General features: G+C 39.6%; 1 protein-coding gene across 1 annotated transcript; it reads left to right on the plus strand.

Annotated features, from left to right (window-relative positions):
- Positions 1 to 609: 609 nt before the first annotated feature.
- Positions 610 to 21479, plus strand: RPE65 (retinoid isomerohydrolase RPE65). Its single transcript, XM_035020147.1, has 14 exons — positions 610 to 665; positions 2005 to 2087; positions 3747 to 3897; positions 5790 to 5897; positions 6000 to 6141; positions 8639 to 8786; positions 10003 to 10084; positions 10311 to 10443; positions 10551 to 10690; positions 11623 to 11752; positions 19379 to 19493; positions 19573 to 19667; positions 19986 to 20097; positions 21233 to 21479. The coding sequence occupies exons 1-14, from the start codon at positions 655 to 657 to the stop codon at positions 21382 to 21384; spliced, it is 1602 nt and encodes a 533-aa protein (XP_034876038.1). The 5' UTR covers positions 610 to 654; the 3' UTR covers positions 21385 to 21479.
- Positions 21480 to 21742: the final 263 nt, after the last annotated feature.

Raw genomic sequence — 21742 nt, forward strand, 5'->3', positions numbered from 1 at the left:
CATGATCCTGGAGTCCCGGGATCGAGTCCCGCATCAGGCTCCCTGCTCGGCAGGGAGTCTGCTTCTCCCTCTGACCCTCCTCCCTCTCATGCTCTCTGTCTCAAATAAATAAATAAAATCTTAAAAAAAAAATGTTATTGAATAGTTTGTTAGTATCCTGTTGTCCTTGCAGAGTGACAACATCTGTGATGACAGGGACAGCGTCCATCTGTCTGGCCCATAGACGATATGTAATAGATGGTTTAAAAAATAAGTAAGTGAAGGAATTCATGAGAGTGAAGATGAGAGGGAGGTGAGGGCCAGAGAATGATGCCAGGTTCCAGTGGGGTGACCCGGATCAGCTCAGTCCTGATGCTAGCCACTCCCACACAGCTCCTTTCTTTCCAATCCACTTGTCATTCTCTCTGGGAAGGATTGAGGTCTCTGGAAAACAGCCAAAAAGCTGTTATGGGAACAGCAAACCCAAATAATGCTCAAGCATCAGGAGGATCTGAGTGCTGAAAGCCACTTCTGTTCCCCTTCTCTCAGCTGAGGGGGTGGGAAAGCCCTAATTCCTTTCAGAGAGACTTAGAAGGCATATAAAGCCCCTGGTTGAGGACTTGCTTCCTCATTCTGCACTTGGTGCCAGAACTCTCAATCCTCCACTGAGAGAAAATGTCCATCCAGTAAGTATCTCCGGGAGGTGTTTTTAAATGCCCTAGTGGGTCGATGGTAAATGGGCTATTTCAAGAGGTCCTGAAGAGGATTGATGGCCTGCTTATGGGAGGCCGCCTCGGATCTTGAAGGGGAGAATTTCTTCCTATTTATATATTGAAGCAAATATCTAGAATTGCAGTCTAAATTACTGTGGGATTTTTGTGAATGGGCCTTGGAAACAGTTGTGAGCATGACGATTGTGATGAGGCAGGCCTAGGTTGCAGCCATTTCCTAGCAGTGTGATTTGGACTTAGCCTTTCATAGTCTATGATTTTCTAGATATCGAATGAGCATAAGAGCCATATTTTCCCCATTGTGGTATTGTGACATTTAAATGAGCTAAGAGCATACAAAATTCTCCTTATGGTGTGTGGCACATAGTAAGTGCTTAATAAAAGATAGCTATCATAATTAGGGAGTCTGGTCAGAGTCCCCACTCTAAGAAGTTATAAAATGAAGCCAAAGTGAGGAGGTAAGAAACAAATAAAAATATGAAACCTGAATCTCCTAGTCAGACTATTTTTAAAGAGAACCGTAGCTCTTGGAGATTGGTGAAGAAATAGGATGATAGGAAGAGATGATGGTATAATATGGGTGAATAACAAAGAGTGAGTTACTGACCCAAAAAGCTGTCATCTCCCAACTCTTGGAGGGAGAGGGATAAGGCAAGAGAATCAATGATTCAGTGCACTTAGAGTAGCGACAGGACGGGGTAATTCTGGGGGAAGACAAGTGATAGCAGCAGGATTAGTTGATTTGTCGTCAGAAATGTGGGAAGACTGCAGAGGGCAGAATAAAAGTCCACTGTGACATTAAAAGGGGGAAATTGGAAGGGGAGACAAACTATGAGAGACTATGGACTCTGGGAAACAAACTGAGGGTTTTAGAGGGGAGGGGCTGGGGGGATGGATGAGCCCAGTGATGGGTATTAAGGAGGGCACGTTTTGCATGGAGCACTGGGTATTATACAAAAACAATTAATCATGGAACACTACATCTAAAACTAATGATGTATTGTATGGTGACTAACATAACATAATAAAATAAAATTTCAAAAAAAGAGAGAGAAAAAAATAAATAAAAGGGAGGTCATTTCCCCTGACATCAAAAGTAGAGCACTGACCCAGCACCCACCCCCCCACTAGGAATCCTGAGGACACTTCTGTGACCCCCAAGCAAAGGCTAGACTGGCAGTGGTGCTCTGACATTGAACCAGAGAATGCTTTTTCTCCTGGAGCTCTGCCTCTGTCTCAGGGGACTTCTCTGAGTATCAACGTGGGCTTCTTCCCGATTATTCCACCTTTTCAGAGTTGAACATCCTGCTGGTGGTTACAAGAAACTGTTTGAAACTGTGGAGGAACTGTCCTCACCGCTCACAGCTCACGTTACAGGTTGGTCTCACCAGTCTTGAAACCATCTTCTCTATTTTTGTCAAGATCCCTCTTCTCTGGCTTTTTATTCATTGGCATCTCCCAGTGGTGGTTCCCCCTGTGGGCTCCAGAGAGGGGAATCTGGAGGTGTGGGCCTTTTCTGCCAGAAACCCATGTCCTCTCATTTACCTTTTATTTCCCTAATGGAGAAACACGCTGTCTAACTAGAATTCCTTAAGGACTGGGACTACATCTTTTGTCATCTTTAAACTGTCAGTGCCCAACTCAGTCCCTGGCACATAGTTTCCTAGAAATGTCTGTTCCATTATCCATTCCAGTGTCTGGATAAGTGAGGACCACGTGACAAGCATCTGGAAATATTACAATAAAGGGTGGTAGGTTCATGCCTGTTGTATTGCTTCTGGAGTCAGACAATGTGGTGCTAATTGCAGCTAATTGCAGCTCCATTATTTTACTAGCTGGGAATCTTACAAGTTACTTAAACCTTCTGAGTTTCAGTTCCCTCACCTATCAAAAACCAAACTTTCCCTCATGGGGATATTGTGGAGATTGAGTAAGATAACTGAAAGATTCACCTAGTGTCCAAAATAAAGCAGCCAACAAGTGGTTGTTTATTATTACTATTGTTAGCATTATCCAAAGACATCACATGACCCATACAGCATCCTTGCTTGGACATGGCAAGTCTCCTTCCTCCCATTTCCTCTTCTGTAAAATAAAAGGGAGGAGCTAAACATTCTTTCTCAGCTAGATTCTGATGCTAACAATTTAGGTTCTAGCAATCAAATTTATGTTGTGTCATTAATTAAGTCATGCCTTCTTAAAGGTTTTATCAGAATTATACATTCTTATGAAGCAGGCTGCTGAAATGGAACTGCAGGAAATAATCCATTTGTTTAAAAAAAATTTGTAAGGATTAAGCAAACACTGCACCTTCCAAAGGATACAAGGGCACAGACCTAACTGTTTAAACTGAAAGGCTTTATGGCCTTTGTTGTGTACCCCTCATTCTGCAGATGAGGACACTGACCCCAGAGATAGCACATGGCAAATCCTGAACCAGAATCCAGGTCTCTGACAGCGAGCCCTGTGCAATTTTTCCTTCAGGAGTTTACTCATCTGGACAGTAGCCCATACCCTCAAAGGAATAGGTTTTAAAAAGCCAGTATTCTTGTTGCCATTTAGATGGCTTCTTTCATAGAAACACCTTTTTTTAGTGTTTTGATCCCTTTTCCTAATCCACCCTTCCTACCCCTCACTCCATCAAAATACATCAAGAAATTTGAAATTCTTCTTAAAAGTGAGATGGTAAAAAGGCAAATGTGTTGGTATCTGGGGAAATCTGTTAGGTGCAGGGTCCCATTGTCCTCCCATATCCTCCAGAGTCCCTAGGTGCTTTTCCTTGTCTTCATCCCACCGTTTATCCAAACCCAGGCATGGCAATGTTTCCCACCATTTGGTCTCCTAGCGAAAGGGGAGTCAAGTCAGCAAGCATTTTTAAGGGCCGCCCAGGGTGAAAGCTGGGAATGAAAATCATTATCAGCTTTACAAAAAGTCTGCCCAACTGAGCTGCTAATATAATCACCACCGCTTGCCAGGGATGAGCCCAGCAAAGGGCAGGGGTAAGAAACAATGTTGTATGTCTCACCTTCATCACAGGCAGGATCCCCCTCTGGCTCACTGGCAGTCTCCTTCGATGTGGACCAGGACTGTTTGAAGTTGGATCTGAACCATTTTACCACCTGTTTGATGGGCAAGCCCTCCTGCACAAGTTTGACTTTAAAGAAGGACATGTCACATATCATAGAAGGTAAAGAATGCCAGGTCCCACTCCTCCTAGGGGTGGGGCCTAGCTTAGCTCCTCCTCCTATGTGCTTCTCAACCTCTTAAAACCAAGAGGCAACTTCTAGATTTGGTTCCTCTCAGAATCCACTGGCCCAGGACATTTGCATAGATACCTGGGGGCTGTGTGATGATAAAGAAGAATCTAAGGACTAGGGCTTCCAGGCCCAACAGGCTAGCTTCAAATTCTACATCTACCAGACACCACTTGCCTAAATGGGCAACCTTTGGCAAGATGTTAATCTCTAATTCTTGGTTTTGTCATCTCTAAAATTCTACTTCAGGGTTCATTGCAAGGATTAAATGAAGTACCTGGGAAGCATGCAGTAATAAGTTGCTATTATTATAGTTATTGTTATAATTATTAGACCACTGGTTCTCTTGACTCTTTTTTTTTTTTTTTTTTTTTTAATAATCAGAAAGGCCCCTGGGTAGGAGGGAGGGGTGGCACAGAGGGGGAAGGACCAAATTATGTCATAATGATACAAGAAAGATGTTTCCTTTTTTCTTTTTTTATCACTATTCAAAACTTTTTTTCCTTTTTTTTAAATTTTATTTTAATATGTTATGTGAGTCACCATACAGTAGATCATTAGTTTTTGATGTAGTGTTCCATGATTCATTGTTTGTGTATAACACCCAGTGCTCCATTCAGTACATGCCCCCCTTAATACCCATCACCAGGCTAACCCATCCCCCCACCCCCCTCCCCTCTAGAACCCTCGGTTTGTTTCTCAGAGTCCATAGTCTCTCATGGTTCGTCTCCCCCTCCGATTCCCACCCCACTTCATTTTTCCCTTCTTATTTTCTTCTTTTTTTTTTTTTTTAACATATAATGTATTATTAAGAAGTTTTCTAAGAACGGAAGATTGTTGTGAAAAGGCTCCAAGGCCTAGGCCTTCACTCCAAGTATCCATTAACACCACAATAAATTGCTTTTGCTTTAATATTCAGACCTGTTAGAGGCTTTGTTGATCACCACAGGTATCAGGAATTCTGAAGAGACACCAAAAGGAAGAGCAAATGAAGGCTTGCCATAGTCAGGATAACTCAGACTGTAATAGAAGAGAAATAGATCAGGTCAAGCTCAAATTTAGCTAAGAAGTCAGACGAAGCTTTCATATGCCCCCTAAAGACCTTGGCACTTTTTCCTCTTCTCGACTTTGTTTCTTCATTCATGAAATTTTAAACTTTATTATATGCATTGGAAGAAATGCAAAATCAGATTTTAATTGGCTTTCCACATGAGAAATCCTAGGCAACGTATGGGATATGGTTGCGGAGTTGTCTGTGCAAGATACTGGATTCAAGAACACTTACTTTTAAAACTAGCAAAATAAATTTTTAAATCGAAGAAAAAAAACAAGAGCGACATAAGGGAGATTGAAAGGAATATAATTCAGCACACCATGTTCTGTATTTCTCCATTCAGTGTTAGGTTGGTATGTTATAGGCTACAGGAAGTCAGAGGTCCTATGTGAACGACCCATGGAGGCTGCATAGTGTGATATGGAGAAATGCACGTTTCCTGGCCCTGGCCGACTTGAGTTCTAACCCAGCTCCATCACATATGCCAACGGCTTAACTTCTCAGCTGGACACGACAAGTCCAAGCCATGAGCTTCAATTTCCTCATCTGTCACTGTGAGGTTTATAAGACATAAATTTAAGCTCATAGCACATTGTCTCTTTCTCTCTTAGTCGCTCTGAGAAAGTGACCTGACAATACTCCTCATTTTTCATGTTGTGGATTTATGGTTCCAACTTGTTAAGGACACACGGAATGACCATTCTCAGCTCCATATGGACCACACTGATTGCCCCTGCCTATGACCCTTTCCCATGTCTCCATGTCCTTCAGGTTCATCCGCACTGATGCTTATGTTCGGGCAATGACTGAGAAAAGAATCGTCATGACGGAATTTGGCACCTGTGCTTTCCCAGATCCCTGCAAGAATATATTTTCCAGGTTACTGAAACTTGCCTGCATGTTATTAAAGACATTTTACATTAGCCCTTTTCTCTCACAGCTTGAAAGTTACTGGACTGAGAAATCCATTTGCTTCTGCAGGTTTTTTTCTTACTTTCGAGGAGTGGAGGTCACTGACAATGCCCTCGTTAACGTCTACCCAGTAGGGGAAGATTACTATGCCTGCACAGAGACCAACTTCATTACAAAGATTAATCCCGAGACCTTGGAGACAATTAAGCAGGTAGGACACAATGCTCAGGCAACATTGCTCAAGAAGTTAGAATTTGCAGTTTAGAATTAACTGCAATTTGGGGGAAAGAACATGAGAGCCAGATAGATTTTCACCTCCTTGCTTTGTTATCAATGACTAGCTATGTGACACAGGGCAAACTTTGTTTCTTCATCAATTTTAAACACTTATTATATGGGTTGGAGGAAAACCTTATAAAATGCCTAACATATTCATTTATTCATTTGTGACACAAACTGAGTCCCTTCCATGTATCAAAATTTATACTAGGTGCAAAGGATATATCAATAGGTAAGACAACCTGGGTAAGACAAAAACTTGGAATAAGTTGTTTAGCTAATGGGAAGCTACTGGAAGTTTTTGCTTGGAGAAATCGTATAAGCAGAGCTGTGCTTTAGGATATTTAACCTGGAAGGCATGCATAAACTATATGGGAGAACAAAAGAGATAAGGGATAGCTAGGAGACAAGTTAGGTGGAATTTAAGAACCAGAACTAGAAATTCAGTGTAGTAGAAATAGAAAGGAAAAATAGTCCCAACCCTAGGTCTCAATGTCACTAGCTAATTTATAATTCTCAGCAGACTATTTACTAAGGCTTAACATATCCTCTTCCATAGCTCTTTCTTGTTTTTGATGTATGTTTGTAATCATATAAGAGTATGTGTTAGATAATTTGGAGAAGAACTGAAACTGAATTCTAAACCATTCATTTAACTCTGATGAGTGAATCTGTACTCAAATTGCTATGGTACTAAAATTGCAAACGTAAAGTTCACGTACGGCTCCAAAATAGCCTTTAATGGGGGTCAAGTTTCATTGCATCAGTGTGCCTTGACTTCATATAAAAATATAGTTTTAAAATGTGATTTTTTTTATTACTATTACTAAAATAGCCTCCTAATCAGTGCCTTTGCCTCCAGCCTGAATCTCTTAAATACAACTTCCCTAATTCAGTAGAAGCAATTTTTCTAAAATACAAGTATAAATGTGTTACTCTATCTGAGGCACCCACAGTTCCCAAGATAAAGTCCAAACAGGGCATTGTGGCTGACTGGTTCTTATTTCTCCTCCTCCGTGCATGCCTTTCACAGATTACAGACTAGTAATCCCCAAACAGCACCTGCTATTTCACAGTTCAATGCTTGTACGTTAGGGTTCCCACTCCCTGAAACACCTGTCATCCTTCTCCACCTGGCTAACTTTTACTTGTCTTTCAAGCATTAGTTGGAGTCATTGCCCTTGGGAAGCCTGGCCTAATCTCCCAGTCTGGGTTAGATGACCCTTCTCTACAGATACCATTTTGCATTTACCAGCAATGCACTATATTATATACCAGCTTATTGGTCTAACAGTACTATAAAATAGAACTTTCTACAATGATGGCAGTGTTCTATATGTGCATTCTCCAAGTGCTACTGAGTACCTGAAATGTGGCTAATGTGACTGAGGAAATTTAAAATTTTATCTAATCAAAATCAATCCACATTAAATTACGTGTGGCTACTACCATTTTGGGCAGCACAAGTCTAGACTGAATTCTTGACCCTGGCATAGTAATAATAGAAGTTCAGTGAGTACTTGATGAATGATCGAATGAATGAATGTCTTACTTATTATTTAAATAAGAATACTAAAAACTCCCTATAAAAATATTCTCCTAATCAAATAAAAAGAATTTTGGTTAAATATATACCCCATCAATTATTCATTCAATAAATCTGTACTGAGCAAGTCACGGTAGAAATTCTAGTGCTGATTTTGCCAGTGTGTGGCTCTGTATCCTTAAAAAAAATCACTTGACCTCTCTTAGACCTCAATTTCTCTTTCTGTACACAGAGAGATTTATGTTAGATTTGTGATTCTGAATTTCTTATGAGACTCCAAATTGAATTAAAGCACTAAATCTTTTCTCCAAAAACATTTGCATTTAATTCTAGGAGATTCATGGTTCTCCTGAAGTCTATTTAGGTTGACTCTGTACGAAATAGAATCCTGGGGTTTCTTTCAGTTCCAAATTTATACTCTGTGCAAGCCACTGGATGTGGTATTTAGGTTATACTATACAAAATGGCCATTTTTGTAAAATAAAAATTATTGTATATCTCAGCAATTTCACACAATTCATCTAATACAATAGGGGGGATATAAAGAAATCCCAGGATTCACATTATCCATTTGAGGACAATCTGCATGTGCAAAAGGAAAGTAACTAACCAGAGCAGTGTATGGTATACAATGAAGAACACAGTCAGGAAGATCTCCAAGATTTCAGAGGTTTGGGGCTCAGCATGAGGGTCAGAGGAGAGCTGTGCACTGAAAAGAGGAATTCAGGCAGACTTGAAAGAGGGTAGAACCCAGAAAGATGGAAAGAAAGAGAAAATGCATTTTGGGTGAGGAGACAAGTGGTAGCAGTAAGGTCAGACCTAGAGACCAAGGGGTAAAACAGTGTTTCTCTTTACATGGATGACATCTGCTCTCCTTCCATAGGTTGATCTTTGCAACTATGTCTCTATCAATGGAGCCACTGCTCACCCCCATATTGAAAGTGATGGAACTGTTTACAACATTGGTAATTGCTTTGGGAAAAATTTTTCAATTGCCTACAATATTGTAAAGATCCCTCCACTACAAGCAGGTCAGTTTACCAATTTGACTCTTCTTAAAACAAGTATCTATATTGTGAGAAAATTCCTGGAAATGGGATACCAGATCAGAATATCAGGATCACACTACAGATGCACAGTTAAATTACTTTCAGATTGCCCTACCAGGGACCAATGCCCAGAAGCACCATAGCAGAAAATGACGACTTGAAAATATAGAAAGCAAGTGGCCAAATCGTATTCTACAATGTTTCAAAAATGTAGCATATATGAGTATTTGATCATATAAGAGTTAGATTCAAATTCAGGAAATACTTACTGAGCCCTTATTCATGTTCCAGGCAAAATTAAAATTTTAAACAAACATATGCATATGCATCATAGCACACACAGAAACATGAGAGGGTACAAAGTATTCTGTGTGTGTTTAATTCCCAAAGCCACAAATAAATCTATTAACTCATATTAATATTATAGAGAAATAATACTAAAACAGAAAAGAGAGCACTCTTTAGAATTCTCCATTTATCCTCCATTCACTGCCAGAAGTTTGATAACCATCTTGGTGACAGAATTATTTGAATATATATAGATTGAATATATATAGACTTATATATATATATTTTAGCATTGCATAGCATGGATCTCAAGGTGTAGTCCCTGGACCAGCAGCATCACTTGGGGAAGCCGCTAGAAATCCAGAGCCCCATCTGTGGTTGACTGAAGGAGGAATTCTGGGTGTGAGCCCACGATTACACTTTTAAGGGGCTCTTTATGTGATTCTGAGGCACACTAAGGTTTGAAGACCACTAACATAGTAGGAAACAAACTTTACTGTGCTTAAGAATTACTGTACAGAACTAATGAGACAAACCCACATACACTATACTTTGCAGGTCACTTAAGAGATTACGAAAGGCATTTTGACCATACTACACTTTTGCCTTACTCACTGACTTAGCACCTACCACCTCCAGTTGTTAAGATGGGACCCCACGGTCCTCTGCCTGCCACAACACTGAGCACACATTTCCAAATCTGCTGCTGTTTGGATTTTCCTGGGTGACTGTAGCTCCACATGAAATTTCCCTAAGAAATGCCAATGACCAAGAAAAGGAAAATAAGCCCTAAAAAAAAATCAAGATCTGAAAATGTATTTCTTTACTTGCATGAGCTGTTCTAAATGCTTTGTATTAAAAAAGGGGGAAAAAGGCTTTTCCAAAGCCTTTTAAAACCGCTTTATTTCAGACAAGGAAGATCCAATAAGCAAGTCAGAGGTCGTTGTACAATTCCCCTGCAGTGACCGATTCAAGCCATCTTACGTCCATAGGTAACTTGAAGGCCTGCTATGAATCTTCAGGAAAACTCAAGTTTAAAGATCTGCTTTGCCTACCTTTGATACCAATCCTGATCACGACATTTTCTTGCAGAAACCTAAATTTAAATGTAATTAATCTCATGTAGGCACTGTTGATTCATACCTCATGTGCACATATTTCTTTGTGGTTTGAGAATCAGCCCTTCCCATTCACAAGTCTATTTGCATTTCTAAACAGTTTTGGTTTGACTCCCAACTATATTGTTTTTGTGGAGACGCCAGTCAAAATTAACCTGTTCAAGTTCCTTTCTTCATGGAGTCTTTGGGGAGCCAACTACATAGATTGTTTTGAATCCAATGAAACCATGGGGGTAAGTTGTGCATTTACTTGTCAAGTTTATGATTCCAAAGAAGGCATTTCATAATGTATATCTGTTTTCCTTTTTAAATGCATCAAATTTTCTCCTCACTTTTCAAGGTTTGGCTTCATATTGCTGACAAAAAAAGAAGAAAATGTCTCAATAATAAATACAGGACCTCTTCTTTTAATCTCTTCCATCACATCAATACTTATGAAGACAATGAGTTTCTGATTGTGGATCTCTGTTGCTGGAAAGGGTAGGAAGGACACTGGATAATGTTACATCTCCCAGTCATGCCTAGAAATTAGGGGCCGTTTTCAGAGATGCTGCTCTCAATGTTAAATCTGAAGTACAGCTAAAAAAAGCAAGAAGTGTGCTTAAGTCACAGAATATAATTGAAAAAGCAGTAGGGAGGCTAGGTAATCAGAAGCAATCGTAAACTGAACATCAAAACCATGGTTAATGATTGAAAACTGATCAGGTCTATGAACCTGATCTGAAAATAAAACGTGCTATGACCTGATAAGTAAATTTAAATTTAACCTCACTGCAACTTGACAAGTTCCCCTGGGGGGCCTTGAACTCTACCCACTCTGGGTTTGGAAGAAAGAGGCACGCTTTCTTGAGAATACCAAGTCACTTAAAAAGATAGTAGCCCGTAAAGACAGAATGATGATGGAGAAACAGAGCAGAAAGTATCAAAAGCTGCTCTTATGTAAACATATTGGTGAGGCAGGTTTGTTTGTTTTGTTGTTTGTTTTTCATGCAGCATGGACAGGAGGAAATGGCTCTAATATACTTGGGTCATTAGCAGTTTCTGGGTTGGAGAATAAAAAAACAGGCAGGTTGGGGCACCTGGGTGGCACAGTCGGTTAAGTGTCCGACCCTTGGTTTCAGTTCAGGTCCTGATCTCAGGGTTGGTGGAATCGAGCCTAACCTCAGCTTTATGCTCAGCACAGAGTCTGCTTAAGACTCTCTCTCCCTCTGCCCTTCCCCCTGCCCCTATCCCCTACCCGGTGCTTGCTTGCCTGTTCTCTCTCTCTAAAATAAATAAATAAATCTTAAAAAAAAAAAAAAAAAAAAAGCCATACAGAACAGGCAGGCACTTGTTCTTTTAAAAGGCATGGATCATCTCTCTGAAATTATTTGCAATTGTCTGGGCTCATGTCTGACTTCTTACTTTTGCAGATTTGAATTTGTTTATAATTACTTATATTTAGCCAATTTACGTAAGAACTGGGAAGAGCTGAAAAAAAATGCCAGAAAGGCTCCCCAGCCTGAAGTGAGGAGATACGTGCTTCCTCTGAATATTGACAAGGTAACTGCCCTCTGCACAGATTTCAGATATATCCGGATTTGTTCTCCTGCCTTATGTTTATACATAAAATCTTGAAATTTCAGAGCTGGAAGGAACTTTAAAAATACACTAATTCAACTCCCCTCATTTAACAAATGAGGAAACTGGAGCTCAGAAGAGTGACATGACTTAGCAAAAGCCAACTGCAGCAGAGCCAAAATGAAAACCAGGTTTTGATGCACTGTTCTTTCATCTGCAAATCCCTTTCAAAATACATTTCCTCAGTGAATAGGGCAGACCACTGAGTCCTAGGATCCTCTGTCAATAATATAAATAATTTAATTTAAATAATTTGAAATTCTAAAGAAATGAAGCATTAAAAAGTACCCCTTTAGGGAAATCAGCCCATTATTTTGGTTTTCTGCAAACCTTCTAAAAATATCAACAGAGGACAAACATCATTAATAGCCTTCGGCAGTCATCTTTTTATTTCTACTTTTTCTTCCTTGTATTCAGTGGCTCTTTTTAGAATATTAGATTAACATCAATTAGTTTTTGTGTAATAGAATGCCAGTCAAAATCAAGACAAATAGAATTTTCACAATAGATACATGAGCATACACTGTCATTTATGTATATATGAGATATACACACAAAAGTGGGTAAGGCAGTTACATGGAATATAAAACATTGTACTCAAAACTAGATCAAATATAGTGGAAAATAAACCCAATTTAGAACCAGACACTACTGCTCTTAAGCAAGTTCGTAAGCTCTACAAAGGATAAGAAAGGAGGAGGAAGTTGAGGTGGGGCACTAGGTAGTTAGGTAAATGAGCTTCTACAAAGGCAGGGAGGTTTAAAAGAGCAAAACTTAATATAAAAAAATATATAAAGTAGTTGGTGGAGCTGGTACATTAGGACAGAGGAGAGATGGGCATTGGGCAGAGGGACTGGAAAGAAGGTTGGAATGACATTGCATGGGGCTTTAAGCACTCTAACTTTGCCCTTGGGAAGCATATCTCTGGTACCTATCTGAGTGCCCACAAAAATACCAAATGAATGAGTCCAGTGATTTTAGTAAACTCTTATTTTACTAGTAATGAGAAAATCACAATCATCTTTAAATTAAGGAAATAAGATCATTTAATTTAAATATCCCTTACCTCACTCTCTTCACAACTGAAAAGAGGAAAAAGGAAAGATTTTCATAAATGTGTAGTCATCACTGCCTGAAGAAAGACCACCCAATTATGAAATAGAGAACTTCAGTGATGAAAAAATGTCTAATGTCACCATAGACCCTGCTTTCACTCTCTCCCAATAGTTGTGAATTAACCACTGTAACACGGTATTGTACCAGTTCCTTCAGTGCGTACATCAATAGGATACGCTCTTGTTCTGGAACTCATTACCTAGTGTAGTAGGAAGGAGGAAGGTGATTCGGTAATGATAACACATGTTGGCAAGAGATAAGTAGTGGGAGGGAGGAATAAATTGCTTTGGCTATTCAGAGAATGGAACAGTAAGTCACAATTGTTTGGAGAGATTCATGGAACACAGTCATTTGCAATATTCTGGCAGAAGAAACTGAAGCAGATCAACTTAAGACAGGAGGAAGAGTTTGAAAAAAGACAGAAGTGGGGAGGGGCAGAAGAGCAGAGGGAACTGACTGCAATCCAATTCCTTAGAACATAAGCATAAGTAGTGGAATAAATGGGGGGGGGATTTTAAAAAAGCTTAAAAAGCAGACTTGTACTCTTCAAAAGCTTTAAGGCCAGGCCAAGAGGTCGTACTTTATTTGGCAGTGAAGGTTTCTGAACAGAAGAAAACCACATTCAGAGCTGGTGGACTGGGTACCAAGTGGACTGACTTTCATGGTTTTCTCTTCTACTAAATGTCTGGCTTCCCCAAGCAAGTCACTCAATCATTCTAAGTTCAGTTGCCAGCTCTGAAACCTAACAAAATTGGACTAAGTAATGACTAGGGTCATTTGCAGCTTCCAATAACGTGATTTTCTAAAACAAGTCTGTGTTGTGCATAAGTGATACTGGAAGTGTACAAAAGACAGAGATAGGACCCAGGGATAGAAGCCAATTAAAATCACTCAGGTGAGAGAAAAATGTAGTGGTACTAGGAACAGGCAAACACAAAAATAAGAGTTCCTATAGGTAGAATTAAAAGGGTCTTGCATTTGATTGAATAGCAGAATGAATTAAATCTTAGACATGCAAAATATCATAGAGATCCTGTAAGCCTATGTGTCCAAAGTGATACCTTTGGAAATAGGGAGTATAATGGGTAGAGCAGCTGTGGAGAAAAACATGAATTGCAGAACTATGAGGAAGGGGAGGATAATGGGTGGGGAGGTTGACTTCGAGTCATACAGAGCCAGGCTTGAGTTTCAGCTCTGCCACTTACTAACTGGGTGATTTAACCTTAAATTTCCTTCTCTCTATCTATGAGGAGAAACATTTAACCTTAAATTTCCTTTTCCTTATCTGTATCCATCTTACAGGGTTGTTGTGGCTGATACATGAGTTGATATATGTTAATTATTAAATATAGTCCTTGACACAAAGGAAATATTAAATAAATATCCCCTATCATCATCAACAACAACAAAATCAGTATCAAAACATTTTCATGAAAGATGTCACATAGGCTTTCATATGTCAATGAAGGACATTGTGAGGCCAATCAGGGTCAATAGTTACTGATGTTGAAATGATGATCAAACATACAAGAATAGATAGATGAGACTGCTAGCAGGGAAAAGTCATACTTTAGAATAAGTTTTCTAAAAAAAAAAAAAAAACCATACACAGTTGCTTATTTTAAAAATGAAGAATTTGATAGCCCAGAAAATGCTAAGAGAAGAAAAGATGGCCAGGCACAGAAGTTTGGGAAGTCTTACGTACAGAAAGTAAAAAAAAAAGAGGAACCAGAAAGAGAGAGAGGGGCGCCTGGGTGGCTCAGTCGGTTAAGCGACTGCCTTCGGCTCAGGTCATGATCCTGGAGTCCCGGGATCGAGTCCCGCATCGGGCTCCCTGCTCGGCGGGGAGTCTGCTTCTCCCTCTGACCCTCCTCCCTCTCATGCTCTGTCTCTCATTCTCTCTGTCTCAAATAAATAAATAAAATCTTAAAAAAAAAATAAAAATAAAAAAAATTAAAAAAAAAAAAGAAAGAGAGAGAGAAAGAGAGAGAGAGAAAGTCACCAAAGAGCCCTAGCTAGAGCTAAGAGAGGACAATCCTACACAAGATAGGGCAAGAGGGTTTTATCAGTGCCCACTGTGCTATGGGCAAGTTAAAAAGGATGAAGACTAAAAGCCAAACACCAAATTTGGTGATCTCCAAGGGATGAGGATAAGGGAGGCAGAAATCAGGATTCAAGGCACTGAAGGTGAGCAACTGGGAGGATATGGGAGCAGTTACTGTAAGTCCACACTTTGAAAAATTTGGCAGTGAAGGGAAAAATCGGTCATAAATTAGGAGAGGTAAGAAAGAGATTGAGGGAAGGACTAAGGAGAGAAAAGGGTCTAAGATTAGTGAAGTTTCCAGTTTGCTAATTAAGATAATGGTAGTATCTTTAAAATATATCTTTATATTTTTTTGAATAGGCTGTGCATTTAAATGGTCAAAAATCAAAATTATATGCAAAGTGGGAAATCTCACTCCACCCTCCTCCTGTATCTAGTCCATACCATCCCCGTTCACTTCCTATGTGTAACTTTTCATGTCTTTCCTTTTCTTTGGTTTGTTTATGCAAATATAAGAAAATATATAATTATTATTTCCCATTCTCATACACAAAAAGTAACTTTCTATATCCACTGTTTTGTGCCCTGCTTTCTTCATTTAACAATATATATGCTAAAGATCTTGCTGTTTTGAACTGCACAGTATTCTTTCTGTGAACATACCCAAGTCCCTCACTGCTGCACAACAGAATTATTTCCAATCTTTGGCTATTACCAATAATGTAATAAGGAGTAACTTTGTATGTATGTCATTTCATACATGCACAGATATATGAATAGATTAGATCCTCAGAAATGAGATTTTGGGTTAAAGGAAAAATGCATCTGATAAAAAAAAAAGGGGGGTGGGGAGTTGAAATGAGGAGCTAGTTTGTTGGGGAAAGCAAAAGTAATGTTACAGATTTCTTACATAAAAAATGTAATTTAGTAATAGAAAAAATAAGATAGAATGAAGATAATCAATTTAAACTTACAAGTATATAAATAATATGTCTGACGTAGGCATTTGATCTCTTCTTCCCCAAAATACCACAAAGTGCCTTGAGGCTCCATTTCACAAAATCTCATAAAATTCTCATCATTTCTGTATTTGCTCCTTACCTCCTATCCCTTGCCTATCCTAAGAATCTTCTACTATTCCCTCTTAATTCCCCCAGAAAAAACCCCTCTATATACTCTTCTCAGAATGTTCCTTTCACCTTCTATTTTTTAAACCAAAACCTGGGGGCACCTGGGTGGCTCAGTCAGTTAAGCATCTGCCTTCGGCTCAGGTCATGGTCCCAGGGTCCTGGAATGGAGCCCCAAGTCGGTCTCCAAGCTCAGCGGGGAGCCTGCTTCTCCTGCTCCCCTCTGCTTGTGCTATCTCTCTCTCGCTTTCTCTCTCAAATAAATAAATAAATAAAATCTTCAAAAAACACAAACCTGGCTCTCTCCTGAGGACACTGATCTCTCCAGTCTCTTCCTACAGCCCTTATGCCACCTGACCTGGGGTTGGGGTAGGTGTTCTCTTTGTTCCACTTCTCTGTTTCCAGATTCATTGTTCCTTCTATCCACTCTTAAAATATTCCAATTTTAATCTCATTTCGGCTAATTATATAGCTAAGTGGTATATACATATGTACATATATACACCCCTCATTACTGTTGTTGTCTATGAACTGCCACTCACTCACTTCCCCTTCCTGGCTCAGTGTCACACTCCCCAGATCTACTGACTCTTGGTCGTTTCCATATACACATCATAGGTGATTCTTCCAACAACCTGGCCTCTCAATTCCTTGACCTCTTCCACTGATCTTGTCTTCCATTCTATGTCAGCCACTCACTCCCCATAGTCATACACTTGACCCTGCCATTACCTATGACTATGCTTCTTCCATAATCTTAGTTTCATGCATGATATGCTCTGACTACCACCTCCCGTCTTTCAAGATCACTTGCCCTACTGCAATTCCCACCAGAAACCTCCAATCCACTGAACCTACTACCTTCTCACCGTACCTCACTCCCCTGAGAACTTACTTTTCCTCATTACTTAACTAAAATTCCATCGTCAACATTTTTAATCTTATATAGAGCCTCACTTTTCTTGCCTCTTTCTTACTTTATTGAACTCATTTGTCAAAACCATAATCCCCCCACCTAGTTAAATTCAACTCTCCACCCACTCTACACTTGTATCTCTAAGGATGAAATTAAGTGCTGAAAACACACAATCATGTTAATTGGTTCATTTTTAAATACATGACCACAAACCTCACTGCTTTATTTCTGAACTTCATTTACTCTCCCACTTTGCTAGTTAAGTATTTCACACCCTCCTCTCTTCAAACTTCTAACACCTCCCACCTCCACACTCATACTCAGCTGATGGCTCTGCTTCCTATTTTATTGAAACAAATGAAAGAAATCAAAAAAGAACGTTAGACTCCTGCCACCACATCTACCCACCCACCAGCATCTGGACTTGTACTGAATTATTTATCATCCCATCCAGAACTAGTCCTTCCCATTTTCCCTTCCTTACCCACTCAAGGACATCCCTTAAGTGATTCTCTCCCCTCTCCTTTATCATTACTTTCCCTTCTTTTTCACTGGGTCATTCATATCATGCTATTATTTTGCCCTCTTACAAAATCCTTCTCTTGACTCTTCTTGCCCCCCTGAGCTATCCTCATTCTTTTTTTTTATAGACCCCTTAATGTTGGAGGGCACCAGAACTCAGCCCTTCATTCTATCTTCTGTTTGTACATTCACTTCCTTTGTAAAGACTCATGCTTTAAAGCAGCCTACATTTACATTTTCAACTTACCTTTCAATTCAAGGTTTATATATGCTACTGCCAATTCCACGTCTCCATTCGGATGTCCAATAGACCTCTTAAGCTTAATAAGATGAAATCCAAATTTCTTCTCTTCCTCTACCAAAAAAAATTTACCCCACCTGCAGTAGCCCCCACCTTTGTTGCCACAGCTCCAACCTTTAATTCTCAGGCCAAATACCTTGGAGTCATCCTTGACTTCTGTCTTAATTTCACGCCTCTTCCCTACCCCATAGCCTATCTATCAGGAAAACCTCATGGCTCTGCCTTCCACTTCTCACTGACTCCAGTGCTACTAGCCTAGTCTGGACTTCTCTTTTCTTTTGACTGGACAAACTGATGTCCCCAATTCCACTCTTGCATCCCCCCTACTCCCAAGGGTAGTCTCAAGAGAACAGCCAGAGCAATTCTTTTAAATATTAGAGCATGTCAATCCTCTGCCCCAAATCATTCTGTGGCTTCCCATCTCTCACTCAGAGTAAAAGACCAAGTCCTCAAAAGGACCTATAAAGCTGTACATAATCTCCCCTCTACCCTCCTCTCTTCCTCTTCCCCAGGCTCAGTCAGCTGCAGCCACACTGGTCTCTTTAATGTTCATCAAGTATATTTGGCATCCTCCAACCTTAGGCCTTTGCACTGTTTTCTTTGTTTAAATGTTCTTCCCTAGATATCTGTACTGTTGATTTCTTCACCTCCTACAAGTTTTGTCCCAGATGTCACCTTTTCAAGGAGGCCCACCCTGACCACCTATTAAAATTATAACTTACCTACACTTCACACTTTTGATCCTCCTAACTCTGCTGTATTATTTTTCTCCCCGCACTCATGATATATTATATACTTTATTAATTATATTTATTGTTTATGTCCCCAAACTAGAATTCAAGCTTCACGAGGACAGGAACCCTATTCTCTGAATTATCCCAAATGTCTAGAATAGAGTCAAGCACAAAACATGTACTCAAGTATTTGATACAGGTATTAAGAAATAAATGTGTTCTTAGAAAGCGCTCATGACCGGAGGGATAAGGGGGTGACAAGAGATCTTAGACAACATCCGATCCAGTAGTTTTCCTGTATATTTTTTTTCTTTTTGACAACAGAACTGTATGATTTTTTTCAAGCAAAATCAAAATATATCCTAACTGTAAAGGAGATAAACACTATAAATGAATCCATAGAGTTTGAAGTCTTTTGCTGTTCTACTAAAAAAAACCCAAACACACAAACAACAACAACAACAAAAAACATTTTTTGTCCTCAGAGGCCCTTCCTCAGAGCCCTACATCTTCTTTGAGGACAATCTCATTGTAGAGATGTGAAGGCCTAGAGGGCATAGAGGTTACACGACATTCCCAGCGGTTCGCAGCCAGTGACTAACACAGACACAGGCAACTTTCCCAGTTGTGTTACTGGGCTTACGTTTCACAGCTTTCTGCACTGCTCCTTCCTGCGCACTGACAGAAGAAACAAAGAACGCAGGGCACAAAACTCAGGAAGACTGCGTTTATGGCTGCGTGATTTTTCTTTCCTTCTCACTGAGGTGTCTCTTATCCGTTTTCCTTAGGCTGACACAGGCAAGAACTTAGTCACACTCCCCAACACAACTGCCACTGCAATTCTGTGCAGTGACGAGACCATCTGGCTGGAGCCTGAGGTTCTCTTCGCAGGGCCTCGCCAAGGTGAGAGGATTTAGAGGGGAACAAACTGTTCCATTCAGAGATTAACTGAGTTTTCCTAAGCATGTCCTCTATTTTGTAGCATTCGAGTTTCCTCAAATCAATTATCAGAAATATGGTGGGAAACCTTACACGTACGCCTATGGACTTGGCTTGAATCACTTTGTTCCAGACAGGGTAATTAATCCATCTTACCTAATACTAGAAAAGTACTTTGAGGGCACCTGGGTGGCTCAGTTGGTTAAGCGACTGCCTTTGGCTCAGGTCAGGATCCTGGAGTCCCCGGATCGAGTCCCGCATCGGGCTCCCTGCTCGGCAGGGAGTCTACTTCTCCCTCTGACCCTCCCCCCTCTCATGTGCTTTCTCTCTCATTCTCTCTCTGTCAAATAAATAAATAAACAAGAAAAAAGAAAAAGAAAAGTAGTTTGAGTCATATCCTAGTCAAGTAAAGCACCTCAACTGATTAACTGATTGATTTTTCTTTCTCACAAGCAGCTCTGTAAGCTGAATGTTAAAACCAAAGAAACATGGGTATGGCAAGAGCCTGATTCATATCCGTCAGAACCCATCTTTGTTTCTCACCCAGATGCCTTGGAGGAAGATGATGGTAATGAAAGCAATGGATGTGTCTGAACACTTTCTTTTTATTGGAGTTCTATACGCTAGTGCCTTAGGAGTCACAGTGATTACTCCCTAATGTTCAGATATGATCCTTAATACTACTGAATTTAATGCAGCATGGAAGAATTTAAACTTATTAGAAAATAAGTTTCATCTTGTGGCCAATCTCACTGATTACTCATGGAAAAATGTTGAAGCACCATCTGGTGTCATATGGAACATCAATGTCTGCTCTAGATGAAAGAGGGAAGGATGAAGAAAGAACAGCATGAATTCTAGGTTTTTACCTTTCCTGACCTAGATAAATTTCTGAAAAAGGATAAAGTTCAAAGGAGACAAATTGAGTATTCTAACAGATCAAAGAGAATGAGAATGAGGCTTTGTGTCTCTGCTTTGGGTTTCTTCTTTTAGTAAGCTGGAGCTACAGCCTATAACACAGTGACTCAATGACAAAACATCAGTCTTTGTTAACTATTGATTAGCTGGGACAGGAAGGTAGATTACACTCTCTGGGATTAAAATATGGAAAACCACAGAGAAATGAGTAAAGTAAAGAATTATGGAGCCATTTCATGCTAAACAATTTTACATATACAGCCCATCCAGGCAAAACTGCAAAAGGTTTGCTCTCATTTTGTTGGAAGGAAGTAAGCTTCTAGCTGCGTCTTGGAGAGTACAGAAATAATATACCTTATTGTTTTCAAAGTCTTTTTATATATATTTCTCATTTGATTGTCACAACACTTTTTTTTTTGCAGTAGGTTATGTTAAATCTTATGTTACAGACAAGAGCACAGATCATTCATCAATAAGAATTTAATGAACACCTACTATGTCCTAGTAATTGTAGTAGCTATTGAGATACAACAGTGGACAAGACAGATATGGTCACTCCCTTCCTGGAGCTTATGGTCTAGGGAACATAAAGAGTTTGAAAGATCCCTTCAGGGCGGTGACACAGCCAGATGGTGGAAGAGTCAGAACAAGATACCAAGTCATATGGTTTTCTTTATTCAATATAATACCTCCTATATTTTTTTAGTGACATTTAATCTATGGTCCTAGGCCTTTTTTTTTTTTTCTTTTAATCTAACATTGCCTTATTTACTTTTGATTAACAGGTGTAGTTCTGAGTGTGGTGGTGAGCCCTGGGGCAGGACAAAAGCCTGCTTATCTTCTGATTCTGAATGCCAAGGACTTGAGTGAAGTTGCCAGGGCTGAAGTGGAGATTAACATCCCTCTCACCTTTCATGGATTGTTCAAAAAATCCTGAGCACATTCTAGCACATTATATTTCTATTGACAAAACCAAGAAAAACAGTCAGGTCTGCAATCAAATTCTGTTCAATTTTAGCCTGCTGTATTACATGGTTTTAACTTGCAGATGCACACAATTTTGCAATATTTTACAGAAAGCACAGAGTTGAGTAAGCAATTACTTTAAAAAAAAAAGCAGCACGTATTTAGATAATCATACTTTCTCTGTGAGACAGGCGGACCATAACTAAAAACTCTTTATATATTTAGCAATCAAATAGAAAATGAATGTGGATTTATTAAACTTTTTTGTTCCTATTGTCAAAGTATATTTTAGGTACCCATCTTCTCCAGTTATTTTTTAACACTTAAAA

This window comes from Mirounga leonina, unplaced genomic scaffold (assembly GCF_011800145.1).
Source record: "Mirounga leonina isolate KUSES-001 unplaced genomic scaffold, KU_Mleo_1.0 Mir_173, whole genome shotgun sequence".
Lineage (NCBI taxonomy): Eukaryota > Metazoa > Chordata > Mammalia > Carnivora > Phocidae > Mirounga > Mirounga leonina.